The 25,086-nt window shown below is 40.9% G+C and overlaps 1 protein-coding gene across 2 annotated transcripts in view; it reads right to left on the bottom strand.

Moving 5' to 3' along the window:
* LOC125466447 (glycylpeptide N-tetradecanoyltransferase 1-like) overlaps nucleotides 1-25,086 on the bottom strand; it is a 60,340-nt gene that overhangs the window by 21,699 nt on the left and 13,555 nt on the right. For both annotated transcript variants that reach the window (XM_048560966.2, XM_048560967.2), the window contains exons 2-6: nucleotides 18,865-18,967; nucleotides 8,627-8,771; nucleotides 6,393-6,511; nucleotides 3,837-3,928; nucleotides 2,676-2,792 (exon numbers count right to left, since the gene is read on the bottom strand). In XM_048560966.2, the coding sequence (XP_048416923.1) occupies nucleotides 2,676-2,792; nucleotides 3,837-3,928; nucleotides 6,393-6,511; nucleotides 8,627-8,771; nucleotides 18,865-18,967 (576 nt within the window). The remainder of the gene's footprint in view (nucleotides 1-2,675; nucleotides 2,793-3,836; nucleotides 3,929-6,392; nucleotides 6,512-8,626; nucleotides 8,772-18,864; nucleotides 18,968-25,086) is intronic.

Genomic DNA, 25,086 nt, shown 5'->3' with positions numbered 1-25,086 from the left:
TTGAGACTCAGCTCCACTTACCCACCCACTCACCATAACCGTTAATTCCTTTACTGTTCAAAAATTTATCTAGCCCTGCCTTAAAAACATTCAGTGAGGTAGCTTCAACAACTTCACTGGGCAGGGAATTCCACAGATTCACAACCTTTTGACCTCAGTCCTACAGCTGCTTCCCTTTATTTTGTGGCGATGACCTCTAGTCCTAGTTTCACCTACTAGTGGAAACAACCTTCTTGACTCCACTTTATCTATTCCCTTCATAATGTTATATATTTCTATAAGATCACCTCTCATTCTTTTGAATTCCAATGAGTATAAGCCCAGTCTACTCAATCTCTACTCATTATCCAACCCTCTCAACTCTGGAATCAACCGAGTGAATCTCCTCTGCACCCCCTCCAGTGCTAGTATATCTCTTCTCAAGTAAAGAGACCAAACTACACACAGTACTCCAGGCCAAGCAGCATCTCAGGAGCACAAAAGCTGACGTTTCGGGCCTAGACCCTTCATCAGAGAGGGGGATGGGGTGAGGTTTCTGGAATAAATAGGGAGAGAGGGGGAGGCGGACCGAAGATGGAGAGAAAAGATGATAGGTGGAGACAGTATAGGTGGGGAGGTAGGGAGGGGATAGGTCAGTCCAGGGAAGATGGACAGGTCAAGGAGGGGTGAAGGGTCTAGGCCCGAAACGTCAGCCTTTGTGCTCCTGAGATGCTGCTTGGCCTGCTGTGTTCATCCAGCCTCACATTTTATTATCTTGGATTGTCCAGCATCTGCAGTTCCCATTATCTCTCACAGTACTCCAGGTCTGGCCTCACCAGGACCCTGTACAGCTGCAGCATAGCCTCCCTGTTTTTAAACTTCATCCTTTGAGCAATGGTAGACAAAATTCCATTTGCCTTTTTAATCACCTGCTGCACCTGCAATTCTACCTTCAGCGCTTCATGCACGAGGACACCCAAGTCCCTCTGCACAGCAGCGTGCTGCAATTTTTTACCGTTTAAAACATAGTCCATTTTGCTGTTATTCCTACCAAAATGGATGACCTCACACTTATCAAGTGGACAAGAGGACTTGCCATTGTTCGTGTGCAGTAAGTTGTTAGGTAAAGGACAGGAAATTTATACTTCACTATCAAAGGAGGATTTTCAGCATTATAATTCTATTAAAAAACTATATTGTGCCTGACACCTATAGATGAAGATTCTGGAATTTAAGTAAATGGTCTGGACAAAGCTATATTGCATTGAAAGGATGAAGCAAAGTAATTTTCACAGGTAGATTTGAGGATTAGATGCTGAAACCATGTAGAAACTCTTAGGAGATTGCTTCTCAGAAGAATTTAAAAAACCATCACCTTCAGTAATAAGAAGCCATGTTAAGGACAAGAGTGATAACAGCTGACAATTGCGAACTAATCCATAAAACTAAATCTTTTATCCATCACCTTTTAAACTCAAAACGGATCGAAAATGAGAGTGAAAGGACGCAAGTAAAAGAATGAATTGCTGGGTATGTTCCATGGTCTCCTCCTCAGATCAGAGGAGGATATACTGGTGGTGGTGAAAAATGGAAGCAGAGGCGCTTCTATTGTAACAAGGTGGAGCCTATTTGTTCAAAAAGTTTGCATGTTATGAAGGAAACCCATGGGACTTATTTGAATTTGTAAGAATGAACCCGAAAAGGAAACTTAACATGGCTCAGATAGTGGCAATCTCTCTAACATCTCCGATAAATCTATACTTGGCCCCCACTTATTTCTGATAGAGTCCTACAGCGTGAAGACAAGCCCTTCGGCTCAAACTGGTTCATGCCATCCAAAATGTCCACCCACACTAACCCAAGTTCCCTGCACATGGCCCATATCCTTCTAAACCCTCCTATGCATAGCGAGTTTTGAGAAGATTTGTAGCTCAGGTTGAGGTTCTGGATGTGAGTTTGCTCGCTGAGCTGGAAGGTTAGTTTTCAGACGTTTCGTCACCATTCTAGGTAACATCATCAGTGAGCCTCCGACGAAGCGCTGGTGTTATGTCCCGCTTTCTATTTATCTGGTTAGGTTTCCTTGGGTTGGTGATGTCATTTTCTGTTCTTTTTCTCAGGGGATGGAAAAAAAACCTAACCTGCCAGCTCAGCGAGCAAACTCACATCCAGAATCTCCTATGCATAATAGGTCTAGACCTTGCAAACATCCAAAATGGTGTCAGTTTCCATGGGTAATGGCATCTAGATTTATAGAGTGGTGGGTGCGTGGAACGCACTGCTGGCAGTGACAGTAGAGACAGATACATTAAAGGCATTTAAGCGACTCCTGGAGAGGCACATGGTTGAGAGTATAATGTAGGGTATGCCGGGTAGTTTGATCTTAGTAGGATAATAGGTCAGCACAACATCGTGGGCCTGCACTGTTCCAAGTTCAATCTCATTACCAGCTCTTGGTCCCTCCACTGCCTTGATACAATCAGCTTAGGTAAGCACAACTTCCTCCAATTAAACACAAGCAAGACCACAGCAAGTCACTGCCATAAACTCTGTTCGCTCGCCCCAGCCTCAGGGTGGCAGACTGTCTGTAGATTTCCACAAACATTTGGAAAGTAGAAGGTACAACACCAAAGGAAGAGGCAGAATGCAAGAAAGAAAAGCTTGTCATTAGTCTCAAAACTAAATATAATTTTACATACTGGTCATAAATCTGAATATTAGCTGGAATGGCGCTGATGAAACCCACTAATTTCTTGTTGGAGACGACCCGTACACCACAGTGCCACTGAAGCAGCCAGCCAGGGGGACGCAGTGCCCTGGGGAAGGAGACAAACAATGATATATTTACTTAAATTCATCATGAAGGAAACTATGTACCCTGAAAGCATAGGTGCACTGATTGATAACACCTGCTCACTTTCTTTCACTGAGCTGGTTAGTACTGGGCCCAATAGCAAGTCACATGAAGCAGCCTAGCATTACCCACACTTTTAACAGTTGTTTGTGGGATCCAACAAAAATGAGGCCCTAAGTGCAACTCAATGTGCAGAACTCTCCTTATTGTCGGTACTAAGTTTCTGTCTTCAACAAGTCAGTTGCTGTTAAGCCAGTACCAAATGTATATTTATTAACAAGTTTAATTTCACAAAGCATGTTGAACTAACTAGTTACAGTGACACTAATATGGCTCATATTCTAGATTCCAAGGGCCATATATTCTATATATATTCCAAGGGCTTGTTTGTCATTCCATAACACAGTATCTATGTGTCAGCTATCTTGAACTGGAGAAGAATTCAAATTTTTAGCTAACTTGTTCAGATTATAGGAAAACAATTTTGTTAGAAAAATCATTTGAATAGTATTTACAAAGCAATCATAATTACATGTTAAATCTCTTTTGCTCAACTTCAACAATTTCTAGACATTTCACATTTAAAGGAATGGTGGTAATTTTATCTGAGGAATAGGAATGGTCCTTAATTTCCAACTAATAAAAGGAAAAAGTAGCAAAGTATAAGTTAGTACAAATTGCACACTAACCTATCATCCATAGACTGTATGGTAGCCTAACTCTTCAGAAAATGGTGAGGATTATTGAGCTAACTTAGCTCCCATCTCCCTCACGTTATAAGGTCAATAATTATTTTCTCAGAGCATGTTACTGGTTGCACAGAGACAACTGTATTTTGCATCTGGTCTTCATGGTACTAGACTTTAGAAAGTGTCATCAGTTGATCCAAGAATGCTAACATGTCCAGATCAAATACAGCCTTGATTAGAACTGGAACTGGGACTGATTTTCTTGCAGTTGAAAGAAAATTTATAAATCTAGCCATGTAACTGGTTACTCTACTTACCACAGTAGAAATTCTGGTGAGTAATCAAATCTAAACATGTTGTCATCATCTTCCACGTAATTCTCATTCAGCAGGGTATACAGTTCCTTTAACTGAGTGTTCAAACACAAACAGGTTATATATCTTAGGGTTGTACCAGGACATTGCACTGTACAACAAGGGGGAGCTCCCAACATTACATTTTATTTAAAAGTTTAATACAGCTATAGTGGCATCTTCTGACATGCAGTGTATGTTGCATGTGAACATTCCGAAATACGACAGTTCTTCATGCTCCATGTCAAGTAAGGAGAAAGATTTGTACAAAAGAAAATCTGCTGTTTCTATGACTCACGGTTGGTGAACAACCTCACAATTCAAAATCTTGAATCCAAGTCTTATTCATACTATTGAAAAGTAAACTTACTTCTGATAATGACTGCTTATATTGCTTAACTATGCCAAGTGGAGTGAAGTGTAAAGAATTTAAGTGGGGAGTTAGCGGGACTGATGTATGAGGTGACATTGACTAAGCTAGGATTGTTTTCGCTGATGTTCAGACGATTGAGGGGGGACCTCATACCGACTTATAACATTTTAACAGGACTAGACAAGGTCGATGCAGGGAGGATGTTCCTGATGGTGGGTGTGCCCAAAACCAGGGGTCGCAGTCTGAGGATTCGGAGTAGACCACTTAGGATGGAGAGGAGGAGACATTTCTTCACCCAAAGAGTGGTCAGCCTGTGGAATTCGTTACCACAGTAATTGATGCCAAAACACTGGATGTATTCAAGAGGAGGCTAGATATCGCACAAGGGGAGAATAGGGTCCAAGGTTATGGGGAGAAAGCGAGAATAGGCTATTGAGTTGGACAATCAGCCATGATCATGATGAATGGCAGAGCAGGTTCGAAGAGCTGAATGGCCTCCTCATACTCCAGTGCTTCTTTGCTAAATCGGCACAAAGAAGCCGGAGTACGATTGGAACAGATCCTCGTGCACAGTCCCACTCCCTGCACCATAAGGTCAGCTTTAGGACAAAACCCTAACATCAGCTGAGCTATCAGCGTTAGTAGAATACCCTAGCTTGACACAGTGCATCCCGTCAGTGCTTTATAGTCAAAGAAATCAACATTAAATGTACATAGAATGTTTTAGTGAGACACTGCTTGTAACTTTATCTCAAGTTGCTGACATAACAAAAGCATTTTAATTAAACAACTCTGTTGCACACATTCTGAAAGTGTTTGTTTCAAATCAGCATTCCATGAAAGCTATCCAATACATTCTCAGTATATTCTTGATCCTCTCACAAGCAGACAGCCGATGGAATATTAATTGATATGCAATCCACTTGTTAGCAGTACTGCATGAGTCAAAATCACTTAACAGGAAAACACTGCAAATTACTAGAAATTGAAATAAAAACATAAAACACTGCCAACACTCAGCAGGTCAGGGAATAGTTGTGCTGCAAATTGTTGTTTGACCTGTTGAACATTTCCTCCATTTCATGTTTTTGGGTCAGATTCTGCATGGATTATGTGACTGTTAATATTGCTTATACTCTTATACACATATGAATAGATTCAAAAACACCTTCGGACTTTTGAACGGCCCTCTCAAATGAAAATTCTGATCTCTCTCTCTCTCTCGCTCTCTCTTTGCTCTTTCTCTGTAGGTGTAACAGTACATTCTGCACTCTGTTCTGCTACCCTGATGCACCTCAGAAAATCTACCTGTATAGCATGCAAAACGATTCCTTTCACTGTATCGCAGTACGTGCGACAACAATAAATCAAGTTAGGATTCTGACCATTATTCTGTCATAGTCACAGATCAGCAGCTTTGTTCATGGTGCTCAGATCTATTGAGACTTTTTGTGTTCCCAGTGACCAGGCCAGCTGGAAGGAGGCATTTTGCCCTCAAGAGCTTTATTAGGGATCAGAACCCCTGCACAGAATCACGAAGGAATTCCCCAGAACACATACCATAGGCTGTTCACAGCTATGAATCCAAGCTCCACCACACTATTTTGCAGCACATCAGCACACAAATTTATTGGATTACCTTACCCCATACCATCCCTCCTACCATCAAATCTTCTCAATGCCAAGATATGTGATATTAAATCTGATGAATGAACCCATTCTACATCAAGCACCTTGTATTAGCATTGAAAACTTCAAGGTCAGCGACAACATTGGTTAGTTGCACTGCCAATCTTACAGCAATGTCCCCTTCCAACAGTGACATTTTATTCCCAGTTCTTACATCAATATTCCATAGTTTGACTGGGACTGGGAAATTACTACCAGTTGGTATTGAACTGAATGTGGTTTTATACTGTGGAACTGTGGCCCCCAGGACCAGATCAGACTCTGCACAACACTTTGAATTGGTGGCTGGAGGAGACTTGATCCCAGCCCGAGGGCAAGGGACTGTTTTAACAGAGTGCAGTACGCAATATCCTCCTAATACTTAGAAGATCACACATAGTCCACTCAATTTGGATATTCAGGCCATCAAGACAAATCTTTTAGAGTAATCACTGTGCACTCATTCAACAATGGCTTACCACTTCAGCATTCCCAAGGTCTAGGGCATCCCATAGAAATCCCTGCGGTAGGCTATAGGGCTCTTGTCGAATATTATCTTTGTCTGGCTCAATTGGGCCATGGACTGTCACTACTTCACCTGCAAAACAAGAAGAGAATTCATTTCATTATCCGTGAAGAATCTAAACTGCAAGACTGTGTGGGCACGATCATTGTTTTGGGCACATCCTCCATTGCTATTCCAGTTGTCAGATACAACCATCTACACAGGTTATAGATAGACAGCATGTTACCCTACACAAGTCATAGGGCATGTAACAATTCCATTAGTTGAAGGTACATAAAATATGTAGAAGCAGAAATAGGCGATTCCACTCTGCTCTGTCATTCAACGAGATCATGGTGGACCTGGTAATGCTCAAATCCATTTTCTAGCCTTTTCCCGATAACATTTGATTCCCTTACTGATTAAAATCTGCAGACCTCAGCCTTGAATATACTTAACAACCCACTTCAATAACTATGTGGTTAAAAATTCCAAAAATTGGTTATTGGTAAGTTCTGGGGTAAGGTCAATAGATCTAGACCTGATGAACAAAACAAAGGACAGGGTATTCAGGTAGGATCACTATTACAGAGAATGCTCGAAGAAAATAAGCAATTCACCCAGACTGCCACAGTCACTTTGATAGCCAACAGGTTTGCAAGAATGGTGAACTCCACTTGTGAATGGCTTCTCTTGCATAACATGAACCCATAACTTGCTGTAATGAAGTTTATGATGGAGAAGGTGTGGCTGCAATGAAGACCTTGCTAAGCAAAAATCAGGGAACAAAGGTAACTTCATCCAGCCCTACTATTCTCTGAGCACTCTGCATTCCTTTTCCAAAAATAACACTGCTGCTGATTGCTACCATTCAATTGCAGCCAGTGTCTTAAATATTTCAATAAAACAGCATTTTATCCTTGGGGCAGAGGAAGGGGGGGAAAGAGTTGTACATTTCCCCAGCATTCATGCTCCCTAATGATATTTCTGACTTAAAGACAGGGTCAACTCAGGAATGAATAGAAACATAGGATTTTACAGTACAGAAGGAGGCTACATGGCCAATTGTGTCTGGGCCAGCTCTTGGAAGGGCCAGTCAGCTAGTCCATTCTGTCAAGTTGCACAAGAGTAAAGAATAGGTGAGGAGACATTGTTGTAGGACCACTTTCACAGATGCAAGATCCTCAGTATTTCCAAAGAAATTCATGGCAGTATCACTATCTAACACAGACAGTAAGGGTCCATTGGAAGTAAAAATGTGAAACGAGCACAGATTTTGGTGGCTGGTCATATATTTGGTCAGGTGAGCAACAGTTATATCAAAGAGGTAAGTTTCAAGGAATATCTTAAAGGAGGAGCAAGAGATGTGAAGAGGCAGAGATACTTAGACAGGCAATTCCAGAGTTCAGGGTTTTGGCAGCTAAAGACAAAACTGGATGCTACAATTGGGAATGGAGGAGCAGTGATCTCAGATTTATTTTACTCATTCACAGCATGAGGACTAGGCCAGCATGTATTGCCCATTCCTATTTGCCCAAAGGGCAGTTAGGAGTCAAGCACATTGCTGTGGGCCTGAGATCATATGTAGACCAGACCAGATAAAGATGGCAGTTTCATTCCCTAAAGGACATTAATAAACCCAATGGGTTTTTCCAACAATCAACAATAGATTCACAGTCATCATTAGACTCTTAATTCCAGACATTTATGGATTTCAAATTCCACTATCTGCCTTGGCAGGATTTGAACACAGGTTCCCAGGACATCACTTGGATCTCTGGATTAACAGTCCAGTGATAATACCACTAAGCCATAGTCTCCCTTAGTATCACTAGGCAATTGCCTGCCTTCAGATGTTGCAAAATTGGAGGCGATAATGGAAATATGGAGTGACGAAGCCATGGAGTCATTTCAAAAGAAAGATGAAAGTTTTTCAATTCAAGGTATCACGAATGGGAACCAATGTAGGTCAGTGAGCATTAATATGGCATAACTTTGAATGAATTGAAGTTTACAGAGAGTAATATAGAGGAGTGATACATAAGGAAGGAAAAGCAGGGGAGTTACATTTCTATCAACGGAAGAGTTTCGCCAATACTAAATTGTATCAGCATTGCTCTATTCCTTCAAGAGATACTTCAAATATTATGGCCATGTTACATTCAACCTGATCAGGCTTAAAAAGCTGTCTATATTGCAGATACCTACCAAGTTTTGGCACTGGCTGGGTGTCCCAGAACTGGTAACTCCGTTTGGTGGCCTCCTCCATGCTCTTTGCTGGACCCTGGGCAACAGAAAATAGCTCAATGGCCTTTTGGATCTCCTGCAATTTCTCTGCAGGCAAAGAATTAACCTGAAAGGCACAAAGCATAAAAGAAAGTGAATATCTGAACATTGAAATTAATGTTTTGTGGAATAGTTACTAAGTGTTCTCAAACTATACGACTTCACACGCAGGCCTTCTATGAATTCAATTGCAGGTCATCACCAGAATTCAAACTACTTTCCAGATGTTAGCAATTTGCCTGGCATACTCCTATGAAGTCTTTACTCAGCACTCAACCAGTTCTCAGCTCAGCACAACTTGTCAGACATTCAGTTCTGTAATCTGGTATTTAAACAGCTAAAAATGTCATTCACACTTATCAGTGACTGGCTAAAGAACTAAATCTTAGCCTCATTCCCAAGGTTGGCTGACCATGCTCTTCACAGTCATAAATCACAAAAAACTTTCAAGCCTGTCACAAACTACATAACTGGAGGAATTGAGCTCAAGTTTAACAACATGAGTTTGGGTGCGCACATATTGAACGCAAATGCTGTATGCAGCATAGGAAACATGGCATGAGATGCCTACAGGACGGTTAATGCAGGCAGATTTAAAATGAAAAGCATATAATACTTGAAAACAGAGCAGGAGATTTGAGTTTTAGAGCTGGTTAGACGGTTGTCTGGTCCAGTATCAATTAGATATATACCATCCTGCAACAAGCTGGAACTGATCGAGTTCGTAGTAGTAGCAAGCACCAGTCACGCTACGTTAAAAGACATTTGTACAATTCACTGGAATGTTAAATCCCTGCATATGGGTGAGGGGACAGTAATGTGTAACAAACAAATTGAGGAGCATCGCTGTGAACATTTTAGCCATTATTTTGTCCCAAAGTGGCAATGGCAGGAGAACCTACTTGTAAGACAGAATATGCAAATGACTCCAGATAGCTATCTATCAAGTATGTATCTTGGCAGCTGTTAGCATTTAAGTTCAATTAATAAAACTGAAATTGAAAGCTCAGTAATGGTACAAACTATTATTAACTACCATAAAAACATCTGCTTCAGTAACGTCCTTTAGAGAAGGAAGCCTGCCGTCCCAGCCCTGTGCGGCCACCATGTGACTCCAGCCCCACAGAAATGTGGTTGACTCCAAACTGCCATAGCAAGCCATTCTGCTGAAGGACAATTTTGGATGGACAACAAATACTGACCTTATCAGTGATGTTCATTTGTCATGAAGGAATAAACAAAAGAAAATTCTTCAAATGTGATATCTCAACAAGAAATATATATTATAGTGGTCCTGGTCAGCAGGTCCCTACGTAACGGGTCTCTCACAGCTACTGAATGCATGAAAGTAAACAGTGAGTTTTAGAATGGTTTCGGGACATTGACCAACCTATAGCTAATGTACTCACTGTGCATTACAGTGATACCTACATGAGATCATCACTGTGTCCACACACCGACCAAACTGGTTTGCCTATTCACATGGACTAATAGGTTTAATTGGTGCTATTGGTTTATTGGGAGCTCTTGCCCCGAAGACTTAGGCCCTAATATACAAATTATTTATTTAAACTTTCAGTAGAATGATTTTGTACATCTCCATTGAATCTTTCATTGACCTCTTCACCTTGAAGAACATCACCCCAGCTTTTTTAGTCTCTCCATATAACTGAAGTTCCTTAGCCTCTGGTAACATTCTAGTAAATATATGATGCAGGTTCTCATGTTTCCTAAAGAATAATGTCCTAAATTGGCCATGACATTCCATCCTGGACTTAACTAGTGCTTGACAAAGGCTAAGAACAACTTCCATGCTTTTGTACCCTTCATAGTTTTTAAAAAAAATCTTTTCTAAAAAGTGGGCATCACTGGCAAGGCCAAGCATTCTTAACCATTCCTAACTGCTCTCAAGAACGTGCTGATAAGTAATATTGTCTATTGAGTCCATGGGGTGCATATACACCCACGGTGTTGTCAGGAAGGAACTTCCAGGTGTTTGATCAACAAATGGACAGCAGTTATCAAGACAGGACACTGTTAGACTGGAAAGTGAACTAGCAGGTGACAATCTATCTAACTGCTTTTTAACAGCTGTCTCAATTTGTCTTACATAAATCTTTGATTGTAAGTATATCCCAGGTATTTGTTCATGCAATCTCTTGAAAAATTGTATTAGTTTGTTTATATTGCATCTTCTCACTTTTCCTACTTGAAAGTAAAATATCATGGCTCTTTGTATTAAATTTCAATTGAAACATCTAGCTAATAAGGTTTGAGTAGATTTGTAGCTCGGGTTATGCATGTTGTGGTTGGTTGCTTCGCCAAGCCGGAATCCCTACTACTGCAGAGAAGAGGGAACAGCTGGAAAAGAGAAACACTATAATGAATTACCAACATGGTTTCAAAGGGAAAAACTTGTTTAACTAACTTGGAACGTAAGAACCTAAGGAGCAGGAGTAGGCCATCTGGCCCTTCGAGCCCATTCCGCCATTCAATAAGATAGTGGCTGGTCTCTTTGTGGTCTCAGCTCCACTTACCCACCTTCTCACCATAACCCTTAGTTTTTTTTAACTATTTAAAACAATACCTATCTTAGCTTTAAAAACATTCAATGAGGAAGCCTCAACTACTTCACTGGGCAGGAAATTCCACAGATTCACAACCCTTTGGGTGAAGACGTTCCTCCTCAAGTCAGTCCTACATCTGCTCTCTCTAATTTGAGGCCATGCCCCCTTGTTCTAGTTTCACCCGCTAGTGGAAACATCCTCCCTGCTTCAATCTTATCTATTCCCTTCATAACTTTATACGTTTCTATAAGATGCCCCCTCATTCTACTTAATGTCAATGAATATAATCCCAGTCTACTCAGTCTCTCCTCATGAGCCAAACTTCTTGACTCCAGAATCAACCTTGTGAATCTTCTCTGCACCCCCTCCAGTGCCAGCACATCTTTTCTTAAGTAAGGAGACAAAAACTGCATGCATTACTCCAGGTGTGGCCTCACCAGCACTGTATACAGCTGTAACATAACCTCCCTACTTTTAAACTCCATCCCTCTAGCAACAAAGGATAAAATTCCATTTGCCTTCTTAATTACCTGTTGCATCTGCAAACCAACCTTCTGTGATTCAAACATCTTCAAAGGCACAGCAGCATGCTGCAATTTTTTAGCGTTCTTTACAAAATGGATGACTTCACATTTATGAACATTGTACTTCATCTGCTAGGCCTTTGCCCACTCACTTAAACAATCTATATATATCCCCTCCGCAAACTTTCAGCGGCTTCTGCACACTTTGCTCTACCTCTCATTTTTGTGTCATCAGCAAACTTTGACACACTACATGTGGTCCTGAACTCCAAATCATCTGTGTAAGTTCTAAACAACTGTGGTCCCAATATTAATCCCTGAGGCATACCATTAGTCACAGACTGCCAACTAGAAAAACACTCATTTATCCCCAGTTGTTGCTTCCTGTTAGTTAACCAATCCTCTATCCATGCTCATAATTGCCTATAACACCGTACACCTTTATCTTCCACGGCAGCCTTGTTGAACACCTTTAAGAAATTTAGACACACCAGGTCTACTGGGTACCCTTTGTCCACAGTGCTTGTAATGTTTTCATAGATTTCTAGTAAGTTAGTTAAATATAACCTGCCCTTTATGAATTCATGCTGCTTTTACCCATGGAGACAATTTCTATCTAGATGTCTTGCTATTTCTTCATTGATGATAGAGTCAAGATTCATCAATTGAATCTTTCAACAAGTAACAGAAAGAGTAGTCAATGGTATTATAGTATATATAATTTGTCTGGATTTTTGAAGGCCCTTGATCAGGTGCCTTAACAGACAAACAAATAAGGTCAGGGAATGCAAAGTAGGACAAGTGTGGATTGAATTGCTACCTAACCTTAAAACAGAAATTAGAGAGTGGCAGTAGTAAAGTACGCTTATTAAATGTGCAGGAGCTGGGAATTAATGTTCCACATGGATTAATGTTGGGACTACTGCTGTTTACAATTTAGATTAAGGATTTCAACTTTGGAATCAAAACCACAATCTTTAAATGTGCACATATGCCGAGGCAAATGAAGTTCACTACACATAACATACCGATTCAGAGTGCAAATAAATCAATTAGTGAAAGTTATGCCACAGGTTAGAAAGGCCATAAAATAAAGCAAACCAAGCTCTTAGCCTTATTTCTACAGTGATACTATTATAAAGTAAGGATTTTTAGCTAAATCTGTATTAAAATTTGTTTAGACCATATTAAGAGGGCTGTGTGTAGCTCTGGTAACAATATTATAAAAAGGATATAGAGACACTGGAGCGAGTGCAGAGTAGACTTTCAAAAGTGAGGCCAAAAATGCGTAGGTATGCGCATAGCAAAGAATTGGCAGGCAGGTTTCTTTTGCTTCTGGGAAAAAGAAGACCAAGTGATGATGTAAGAGGCCTTCAAGATTATGAAATATTGAAACAGAGTGCAAAAGAGAATATATCTTTTGTGGGAACAGCATAACTCGACAACAATGTAAGATATTCACCAAGAAATTGAAAAGGGAACTCAGAAGAAACTTCATCACCCAAAGGCACAGTGAGAATGTGGAAGTCACTGCCATAGGCTGCGGTTGAAGGAATTGTTATAAGTGCATTTAGTGAAGGTAACAAGCAGATGAGAGAGCAGGGAATAGAAGGCGACATTGAAGATGAGCTAAGGTCAGAGATCACACGATGCCAAGTTATTGTCCAACAGGTTCATTTGAAAACACAAGCTTTCAGAGTCTTACTCCTTCTTCAGGTGTTCAAAAACACAAACAAATGTATCAACAGTCAGTCAATGTGGCGTTTTATAAATTCCTGCTTTAGAAATAAAACCAGTCTGACTCCAAACCAAAACACTAACAGATTCTAACAAGGCCTCACACCTAACATGCATTGTTTGAACTAAATTGTCACCTCCTCTTCACTCTAATAAAACCTTTAGTTCTCTCGGGTCAGTGACTTCAAAGGAATTTGGGGATTTACATATACATATTAATCAATTAGAACCTTCTAACTGACTAATGATTTAATAGCATCTTAGGTTTGTTTCGTACATCCTCATCAGCGATGTGGCCCTTTAATCTTTTACTTATAAATTCTGTGTCTATTACTACCTCACTCACTGACACCTGGAGGAGGAGCAGGACTCCTAACGGTTGTGTTTTTAAACAGACCTGTTGGACTATTATCTGGTGTCATGTGATTTCTGACCTTGTCCACCCCAGTCCAATACAGTTGCCTCCACATCATGGAGATAGGAGAAGAATGGGAAGAAGTCTACGAGAATCATAAATGTCAGTATGGAGGCAGTGGGCTGACTGACCTATTTCTGTGCTGCATCTATGTGTGATATGCCTGCCCAATTTGTCAGATTATGTTGTACAACAGTCTTATTATTCTTCTCACTGTTTTGCATTTCTAAGTTTAATATAATTTCTCCACACACTGCTGCACTCCGAGCAGTTTTATTTATTTGCTTACCATTCATAAATGTGTGGGCAATAACATACCGTGTATGCCATACGGAATTGAGTGATTTGAAGGGGTCAGCTAGAAATCTATTCAGATTGTCAGCACTTGAAACAGCTAGGATTACGTGTATATTTATTGGAATTACAACTAACCATGAGAAATATTTTGTTAATAGTTGAAAATTCTCTTCTATTTTTCCCAACTGTATATAGCACCACTCTCCTAAATAAAAACTCCACCTGCTCCTGTGTGGCAAATTTTTAGGAATGGCAATAGTGATATTACTGAGCTTTACTTCATTTAAATGATACTACCTCCACAGCTCTGTTCCTTGTTATGGCTCTGATTTAGTCATAAACGCTTTGTGTTCAAAACTCAAATGCTTAAGTTTAGGAAAGCAGAAAATTGTGGATGTTGGAATCTAAAGTAAAAACTGTAAATGCAACAACCTGCTGAATGTTTCCAGTGGTTTTTCTTTGACATGACAAATTTAAACGAGAATGAAATGTTGGAACAGACATAAAGATGGATTAATTTGTGCTGTTCTTGAATTTCTGCGCTGCATGACTCCGTGAATTAAAATGCTTATCAGAATTTCTGTTTTCTTCAAAAAAATCTTAACTTTGGAGAGAATTAAAAATAATTCTTGCTTCTCCAAATATTAAATTTTGCTGTAATTATCCTAAATGGTCTAAAATGGTTTACCGAGTTTATTTAGTAACTTACCATTTTTGAAAATACCTCTGCATACATTTTCTTCTCAGTTTTTGTTAAATGCCTAAATTATAAATGTAAACTCAGTCCTTTCTTGATTTTGCTTCTGGAGTTAGCTACTTATTGCAATTTTCAACTTGGGGGTTGAAGAGGATCAAAAATTGCAAAATTGTCAATTGAAATCTGCTTTGCATTAATGACAGGTCTGCAGTTTCTTCACAATCTTTTGTCAGGAGTAGGAAAACAGGTGTATCCACATAGGGACAGTAGGAACTGCCGATGCTGGAGAATCTGAGATAACACAGCGTGAAGCTGAATGAACACAGCGGGCCGAGCAGCATCAGAGGAGCAGAAAAGCTTGACGTTTCGGATGGGGACCCTTCTTCAGAAATGGGGGAGGGGAAGGGGAATCTGAAATAAATAGAGGGTAGGGGAGGTGGATAGAAGATGGATAAAGGAGAAGATAGGGTGAGAGGAGACAGACAGGTCAAAAAGGCAGGGTTAGAGCCAGGTGAAGGTGAATGTAGGTAGGGAATTTGGGGGGGGAATGTGTCAGTCCAGGGAGGAAAACCAGCCCAGCTAGTCCCTGCCTCCCTAACCATTCCTCCCACCTCAAACCCCAACCCCAACCCACTAACCTCATCCTCATCCCCCCCCCCCCCACCTGTCCGTCGTCCCTGGACTGATCTATCCCCCCCAACTCCCCACCTACATTCACCTTCAGTGGATCTAACCCCGGCCTCTTTGGCCTGTCTGTCTCCTCTCACCCTATCCGCCTCCCCTGTCTCCCTATTTATTTCAGAATCCCCTTTCCCTCCCCCATTTCTGAAGAAGGGTCCCGACCCAAAACGTCAAGCCTTTCTGCTCGGCCCGCTGTATTCATCCAGCTTCACACTGCGTTATCTCTGTATCCACATAGGATCTGATTACTTCAGGGTTTCCTTGAGCTCCTTCTACTTCTTGTTTTCATACATTCCTGTATCTGCCATTTTGACTTTTCATCTAAGTTTCTGTATAAAGAATGATTGTTGCCATTGTACGTCAAATTTGACAATATACTGCAACTTTTGCCAGTTTAAAATCACCTTAGAAGGTAGCTGTGGAAATGACTGAATTCAGCTAAAAGATCCTGAAATCAAACTGGATTTGAAGTCACATTGCCGAGCAAAATTGTTAGTTTTTGCTATCATTAATCCTTTGAATCCGCCAACAACATTTGGAGTCTGCACAAAACACAACTTAAAAATGGAAATCATAAACGATTTGGATGTATATATAGGAGGAATGGTTAGCAAGCTTGCAGATATCAAAATAGATGCGTTTAGTGGACAGTGAAGGAGGTTATCTCAGAGTATAATGGGACCATGATCAGATGGGTCAATGGGCTGAAGAGTGGCAGAAGGAGTTTAATTTAGATAAATGTGAGATGTTGCATTTTGGTAAGGCAAACCAGGGCAAAACTTGTACAGTTAATACACAGAACATAACAGCACAGTACAGGCCCTTTGGCCCTCGATGTTGTGTCGACCTGTCATACCGATCTGAAACCCATAATACTTAATGGTAGGGCCCTGGGGAGTGTTGCCAAACAGAGGCCTAGGGGTGCATAGTTCCTTAAAAGTGGAAGCGCAAATAGAGAGGGTGGTAAAGGAGGCGTTTGGTATTCTTGCCTTCTTTGTTCATAACACTGAGTATAGGAGTTGGGGTATCATGTTTCAGATGTACAGGACACTGGTGAGGCTACTTTTAGAATACTGAGTATAATTCTGGTCACCCTTCTAAAGGAAGGATGTTGTTAAACTTGAAAGGGTACAAAAAAGATCTACAAGGGCGTTTCTGGGACTGGAGGGTTCGAGTTATAGGGAGAAGCTGAATTGGCTGGGGTTATTTTTCCCTGGAGTGTCAAAGATTGACAGCTGGACTCAGAGTTTTATAAAATCATGAGGGGCATGGATAATGTGAATAGCCAAACTAGACGGCATAGGTTTAAGGTGAGGAGACAAGTTAAAAAGGACGAGAGGGGTAATTTTCTCATGCAGAGGGTGGTACGTGTAGGGAATGAGCTGCCAGAAGAGGTGGGAACAATTACAACATTTAAAATGCATCCAGTATATAAAGGAAAGGTTTAAGAGGGATACGGGCCACATGCTGGCAAATGAAACTAGGTTAAATTGGGATGTCTGATCGGTGGGAATACTTTGGAATAAAAGGCCTGTCTCTGTGCTGTATGATAGACTTCCTCCTCAAAACCTCCATCTGCCACTACAGCAACCCCCACTCCTCAATCCCACCACATAAAATCTTCCCATGTAACTTCAGAAGATGTAACACTTGCTCTTTCATCTCTTCTCTGTTCAGCATCCCAAAGCACCTTCCAGGTGAAGAAACATTTTATCCTGTACTTTTATCAATCCAGTCCATTGTATTCGCTACTCACTGTCTTTTCTACATTGACGAGACGAAGCACGGACTGGGTGACCACTTCGTGGGACATCCCCGTGCTGTCTGTAAGAATGATCCAAACTACCAGTTACTTGCCATTTCAATGAACCATCATGATTGCATACTAACAGTTTCAAGGCCTGTTACAGCATTTCAAAAAAGCTCAACGCAAGCTGGAGGAGCAACATTTCATTTCCTGCTTTGGTACCTCACAGCCTTAAGGACTTTAATTCGGTTTAACAACTTCAGAGAATGACCTCTGTCCCCACTTTGATTACATCCCACTGCCTCCACATTCTCCAACTCCAGCTACATCTTGTTTGTGCCTTGCTGGCTTTGCTCTCAGCAGAGGTGATGCCTTCCTCCACTTCACACTTATTTCACATTATATATACACACCTCCTCTTCCACCAATAGAACTCTCTTTGTCTTTTGTTATGGATACTCTCACCATCTGTTCCACACACTCCTCCTCCCCCTCTGTCAATGGTACAAAAAGAAAAATCATCATTGTACAGCTCCTTTCAGTTCTCAAGTGACATCACAGCCACTAAACTCTAATTTTGGTTTCTCTCTGCCAAACCTGAGTTTTTTTAGCATTTTCTCTTCTTATTTTTCTAAAATTAATGAAGTCATGCTAAAACTATACAGATCATAACTGGAATACTGTGCACAGTTTGGTCCCCTTACAAGGCTGTCCAGGGAAGGTTCCTTAGGTTGATTCTAGGGTTGGAGAGGTTTCCTTACGAGGAGAGGTTGAGTAGTTTGGACCTGTATTTATTAGGAGTTCACAAGAATGAGACAGGACCTTAAAACGAGACCTTAATCTGAGGAGAGGTGACAGAATAGATACAGAGAGGTTCTTTCCCCTTATTGCACAGTCCAGAACCAGACGGTATAATCTCAGAGTAAGGCATTGTCCATTTAAGAGAAAAGAAAGAGATGGGGAAGCATTTTTTCTCTCAGATGGCAGTGAATCCGTGGAATACGTTACAGCAAGGGGCTGTCAAGGCTACATCATTAGGCATACTCAAAACAAAATCACGACAGATTTTTTAAAAAATTAGACAGGGAAAGAAGAGTTATGAGAATAAGGCAGGAGAATGGAGTGGAGGATTATTAGATCAGCCACAATCACACTGAATGGCAGAGCAGACTTGATGGGCTGAATACTGTACTTGTGGTCTTATATTTTATGCTCCCAAAGGGCCTTCATCACAGATGTGATTAAACTCAACATATGACTGAATAACAGTTGTTTCTATCTGCTCAGCTTTATTTAACCTGTCATCCCATATATTTAAAATGTAGTCAGCTGCATGAAAGAACCTCACTTGTACAGAAAAGGATAAAATCACAAGAAAAGTCCAGACGCCTTTTTCAGAAGTGCTAAACTTGCACTTTATTCCATAGAGATAAATGGTTGCCTGCAGCAGCGGGATTGCTGGCTGGTACAGGACACGTTTTCCCCTAAACCATACCTTAGATGGATCGTCTGAGTCTAGCTTTCCTCCACCCTTCTCCTTCTTCCGCTTTGGTTTCTTTTTCTTCTTCTTTGCTCCCAGTTCATCCCCTGGGCTTTTGCTGTTTTAAAACAAAACAATTGAAAATTTTGATGAGAAGAATGAAACAACTGGAAAGTTGAGGTTTTAGTGAAAGAAAACCTCAGCCAGACTGGATAAACACAACGAACATCTGGGAACAGAAATTTCACTCAGGGTTCCTCATAACGTTGGTGCAATGCTACCCAATACTGACAAACATAATTAAGAACAAATTGCTAGAATTTTTGCAATTTTTCTAAATTTAAAACTCAAAAACACATATACTAAAAGAAAAAAGTACACAACGTGATACAATTTTACCGAATCAAACCATGTTGTTTTTATAGGAAAATCATGAAAAGGTCATAGTTCTTTCCACAGAAGCTGCTAGATCTGCTGAGATTCCTCAGGGTTCCCCCCCCCCCCACCCCTTCAGATCTTCAGCATCTACTCAGGTTTGGTTTTATAGGAATTATATTTGGCATCAACAAAGACTAAACAGTAACCTGCCAATGGGGTTTAAATGATTTTGGTTCATTGGTCCATTCATTGCCATAAAGAATATTTTCTTTAATTGTCTCACCCCAACAGTCCATCCATGAAAAACTGACCATCTGCTAAGGGTGAATTATTACCCAAGAGCAGTGCATGCTAGTTCACACAAACCGCACTACTACAAGCTTCAGAGTATTTTTATTCTTGAATGACATCACATGCTTTGGATAAACTCTGCAGTTAAGATTCTGCAGCTGGACTAGAACAGAATATTTTGAGTCCTTCATTGTAACAGCAAAGTGCAAGTGACCCACACTGTCCTGGATCTGGGAGATCTGTGCTAAGTATGCTGATTTCAGATGGCATGGAACCGCTCACACAACAATCAGTCTCTCTGTTTCTCAACTCCAGATTATTGCTTTGCAATCTTCCAGTAGAAATCAGGTAAAATGAGGCAGAGATGCTGCTATCCGATCACCACTGTTGATACTTAAAACACAATACCTTGGTTCAAGCGTGAATAGCCAGTTAGGGTGCTAAGAAATAGCGCCATTAGACTTATCTTGACATAAACAAAACTTAATTTTACACAGATAAAGTGAGAATCTGCAAATATAAATATTTTATACAACATCACCAGCTCTCATCTCTCACCTTCAGGAATTTCAGACCATGCTTGTAGTTCAAAGTGCTAGTTTCTTAAGGCAGAGTTTAAAAGCAGAGGTTAAAAGGTGCAGCGATGGTACATGGGCGGTGGCGGGGGGGGGGGGGGGGGAGACAGAGATTCTGATGTTTTTTCAGAGACTAACTGTCAATTTAGAGTGAGAAGCAGAGTAGTGGAAAAACAGAGTGCTTACTGAACAGAGAGCTAAATTGTCAAATGATTTAAGTGTGAATTTGGTACAGTGAGTGAAGGTGGTGCTGCTTTTTAAAAAAAAAAATCCTGCAACTGATAGGTATCCATCTCTTTTCGCTCCAAGCCTTATTTTCCTTCTCAAAATTGGCAATTGGTTACCTGACCAAATAATAGAGTTAGGCAGGCCGGGCAGGGTTGGTGCATACTGTGACTGCAACATCACGACAGTCTCGTAGAATTCACTGCAAAACCAGACAACGATATCTGCCATAAGCGTCGCAGTATAGGCAATGTCAGCTCCAGGTTGTTGAGGTATAGACCAAACAATAAATATTGCGGGGCATTAGATAGGGGGAGAGTTATATGGTTACTTCACTTCTGAAGGCAATCACACTTCTCGGGTTAATTAGAGCTTTAGAGTTGGACACTGGTCAGATTCAGAAGGTTATGACCACAAGTGAGACAGATACGAGGTTCCACCATATAGTAATGCAACAACCTCAACACACGAGTTGGATTCACAGGCATCAGGCACTTGCTACCTATGTGAATGAGGACAAGGACTGGCAGATAAATGAGAAAACTGACCATAGCTCAGGATGCTATTTGAGTGGGGAAAGTGAAAAGGATATTGAAATGACTAGGCACTGTTTAGTAGGGAATAAATACTGCTGTCAGCAGCCCTGACCAGGAACCAGGGTAATTTCTCAAGATGAATAATGTAAGGATCCACTGCCTCAGCCCACGTATGATTCATGATGTACGTGGAGCTGGATACTGCTTTGCTTAGAATATTGGAGGAGTCAGGATCCAAACTAAAATTCAGAACTGGAAAAGTAATCATTGTTAGATTGTACCTTGCGTCATGCACCAATTGTCAGACCATCAATCAGATTAGACAATTAAACATCCAGCCAAAAGAATGGTGAGAGAAAATAGGGTTTCAGTTCATGGATCACCAAAACCAGCACTCAGAGAAAGATGAGTTAACTGTTCCACTGAGATAAACTTCACTTAACCTTAGCTAGAACCAATGATCTTGTAGATTATACGATGGAAGCTGTGGGCCTGACTTTAAACTAACAGAGAGAGGAGTTGAGCTGAGGGAAGATTTAGATATCCGAAAGGTTGAGAAATTAGAAATGCTTAGCTATTTGGGGAGGCACGGTGGCTTGGTGGTTAGCATTGCTGCCTCACAATTACAGGCTCAGGCGTGATTCCACCCACAGGTGACTGTCTGCGTGGACTTTTCACATTCTCCCAGTGTCTGTGTGGGTTCCCTCTGGGTGCTCTGGTTTCCTCTCACAGTCCAAACATTGTGCAGGTGAGGTGGATCAGGCATGCTAAATTGCCCATAGTGTTCAGGAATGTGCAGGCTACATGGATTAGCTATCGGAATGCAGGGTTAAAGGGTTCTTTGTGGGGGGTGTGGGGGGGGGGGGTGTTGTAGAAGAGTGGGTCTGGGTGGGATTTTCTCACCTGCTGTCTACCTTATCACTCACCACTTCACTGAACACTAAATCTATTTAGCTATTCATTCATTTGCGGTTTACAGAAACATTTCCAAATATTTGCAAGGTTCATATAACAAGGATTAATTAATTTACAGAGCAACTGTAACACAAGACTCGTAAATATTATAGTAGAACACCCATATTTGTTGGTAGTACAGATATTAGGACTTCAATGAAACAGCTCATCCTCAGTCAACTTTACAACAGCAGTGGTTATTATAGTAAAACACAATGCCAGTTACTGTAGTAAACTACCGTGAAATGGACTGAACAGCCACTGCAACTACTTAACCTGTATCTTCTTTGAAATTACTGAACAGAAAACACAAAACCAGTCTAATGTCTAGGTACCAAATTAAGAGATATTAATTAGCCCCAACACTACTTACATATTATCAGTTAGGAGGTAAAGCACACTAATATTTCACGAAGAGGGGATCACTAATTCACCTGTATTTGTACAGAAAACCATATAATGCATCACATGGTAGGGAGGGCACAATAGCAGAAGAAAGCTAGAACATATTTTGCACATTGGAACTGCGTGGACAGCCTACCAACAGACAGCACCACATGATATCAGCAAAATGTTCAAACCGCAGACAATTCCAGAACATAGAAACATCCTGCAATGTTCAGTCAGGAAACACATACTGCTGAAATGCTCCGAGTTTACTGAAAATCTATCGAAATACAGAGTGGACAGTGTTATTCAATATGAAACAACAGAAATTACACCTTAGAAATACTGTCAATCCTAGCTCGTTTGGAGTCACTTTTATCTCCAAATCATGAGGTTCCAGAATCAAGTCCAACTCTAGGCTTTAAACAAAATAATCAATGATGACACTCCAGAAGCAGCACTATACTATTGGAGGTGCCATCTTTTGTGATGTTTGGGCTTCATCTGCCTACACAGGTGGCCATAAGAGATTCCCCAAAACTACTGTGAGGAAGAGATACAGAGTTGTCTCCCCAGTGTTCTGCCCAATATCTATCCCTCAACCCTCATCACAGAAATGGCCACAATGACATTTTACTTTGTAGCTTGCCAAGTGTAACTTGGCTGTTGAATCTACAAGGAATCAAAAAGGGAATTCAGACGAAAACTCGTCACCCAAAGAGCAGTGAAAATGTGAAACTTGCCATCACCAGAAGTAAATAGTGTAAATGTATTTGAAGGGAAACTAAAGAAGCACACAAAGTAGTTGGAAATGATGGGTTACGATGGTAGATTTACATAAGAAAAGATAGAAGGCTGCTTAATTTAGAAAATGGACATTTACTCCTTATTGCTACCTGCCTTTGGGAAGGTGGACTGACAGATTATGTATATTTCAAATAGAATAGCACAGTGGCACTTTAGTTAGTACTGCTGCCTCACAGCATTGTTAGAGTCCAGCCTCGGGTGACTGTGTGAAGCTTACATGTTCTCCCACTGTCTGCGTGGGTTTCTGCTGGGGTCCTCCAGTTTCCTCCCAAAGTACAAAGGCATGCAGGGTAGGTGGACTGGCGATGCTAAATTGCCCATAGTGTTCAGGGATGCGCACGCTATGTGAATTAGCCTTGGAAAATGCAGGGTCATGGGGGCAGGGTGGAATGCTGTTTGAAGCATCGGTGTAGACACGATAGGCCAAATAGGGTCCTTCTGCACTGCAGGAGTTCCATGGTTTTTCTGAAGCCAGCAAGTACTTTCTCTTTGAAGTACAGGAAGCTAATGATGTCTAATTTCTGTTGTAGTGGGCCACAAAAGAGCAATGGTGAGACTTGGGTATTTAGAATACTGTGCACAGTATTGGCCAACTTTATTTTCATTCACTCACTTCTAGGAAATGGACTTCATTGGCTGGGCAGCATTTGTCGCCCATCCTTAGTTGCCCTCGAGAAGATTGTGGTCAGCTGCCTTCTTAAACAGCTGCAGTCCACATTCTGTAAGTAGACCCACTATTAGGGAAGGATTTCCAAAAGTCTGACCCAGCAGTGAAGGGATGGCGAAATATTTCCAAGTCAGGAACGTTGAGTGGCTTGGTGGGTAACTTGCAGCTGATGGTGTTCCCATGTATCGGCTGTCCTTGACCTAGTGGCATTACTGCTAAATCATTAATCCAGAAATTCAGCTAAGGTTCGAATCCTGCCAGGGCAGATGGTAGAATTTAAATTCAATAAACATCTGGAATTAAGAATCTAATGATATTTTTGGAAGAACCATCTAGTTCACTAATGTCCCTACCTAGTTTGGCCCAGATGTGTCTCCAGAATGCAATATGGTTGACTCTCAGCTACCCCGTGAAATGGCCTACAAAGCCACACAGTTGTATCTATCACTATGAAGTCTAAACAGAGTTACTTAAGGAAGGATGAGCTTGAGGCAATAAAGACCAAGAACTGGAACTGGAGTTGTCTATTCAGGAAAGGTTGGACAGGCTAAGCTTGCATTGGAGGGGAAAACTGGAAGAACTGACTTAACTGAAACAAAAAATCCTGCGTGGTCTTGATAGGGTACATGTTGAGAGGATGCTTCTTCTTACGTAACATTTTTGAACAAATATTGAACTTTAAAAAAAGGGGTCATCCAATTAAAACAGAAATGAAGCAATATTTTTAATTTCAGACGGGCATGAGTCTTTGGAACTCCTCTTCTGGAAAATTAGGCGAAAGCGAAGTCTGAATATTTTGAAGGCAGAAACACACATTCTTAGGGCGTGAAATGTTATCAGGAGTAATTAGGAATGTAGATTTGAGGTTAAGATCAGATCAGCCATGATCAGATGAAGGGTGGAGCCAGCTTAAGGGGCTGAGTGCCCTACACCTGTTCTTAATTCGTATGTCCACATGGGTTGAAGCATAAAACCCGTTACATCATACAAATTTGCAGGTTTCCATTCTACTGATTAGAACTCAGCTTGGGTTCCAATTCAGGATTTAAGCAACACCACTAAAAACAGCCAATTACAAAACAAAACAGTAAGTGGAAAATCCAGGTGCCAATAAAAGTCAGTAATCTGGGCTTTGAAGGATAGATTGCCAAAGTTTAAATGCATTAACCAGCTTTAAAAAAAAACTGAATGAATATTGCCAAAGTGAAACAACGGTACTTCACTGATGCGTCAGCCTGGAATGTGTGTTCAGCTCTTTCGAGGAGAACTACAAGTGACAACCACCTGACTCAGAGGTAGTGACCGCTGAGTGACAGGGGCAAGTTAAATAGTTGAAGATAAAAGGAACCTCTAATGGGATGATGATGGAAGGGCTGATGGAATTCACAGTACTGTCATTGCAAAACAATGAGGTACA

The sequence above is a fragment of the Stegostoma tigrinum genome, chromosome 31, assembly GCF_030684315.1.
Source record: "Stegostoma tigrinum isolate sSteTig4 chromosome 31, sSteTig4.hap1, whole genome shotgun sequence".
Classification (NCBI taxonomy): Eukaryota; Metazoa; Chordata; class Chondrichthyes; order Orectolobiformes; family Stegostomatidae; genus Stegostoma; species Stegostoma tigrinum.
Note: the sequence above shows the minus strand (reverse complement) of the source record. Positions and strands in the feature narration are given on the sequence as shown.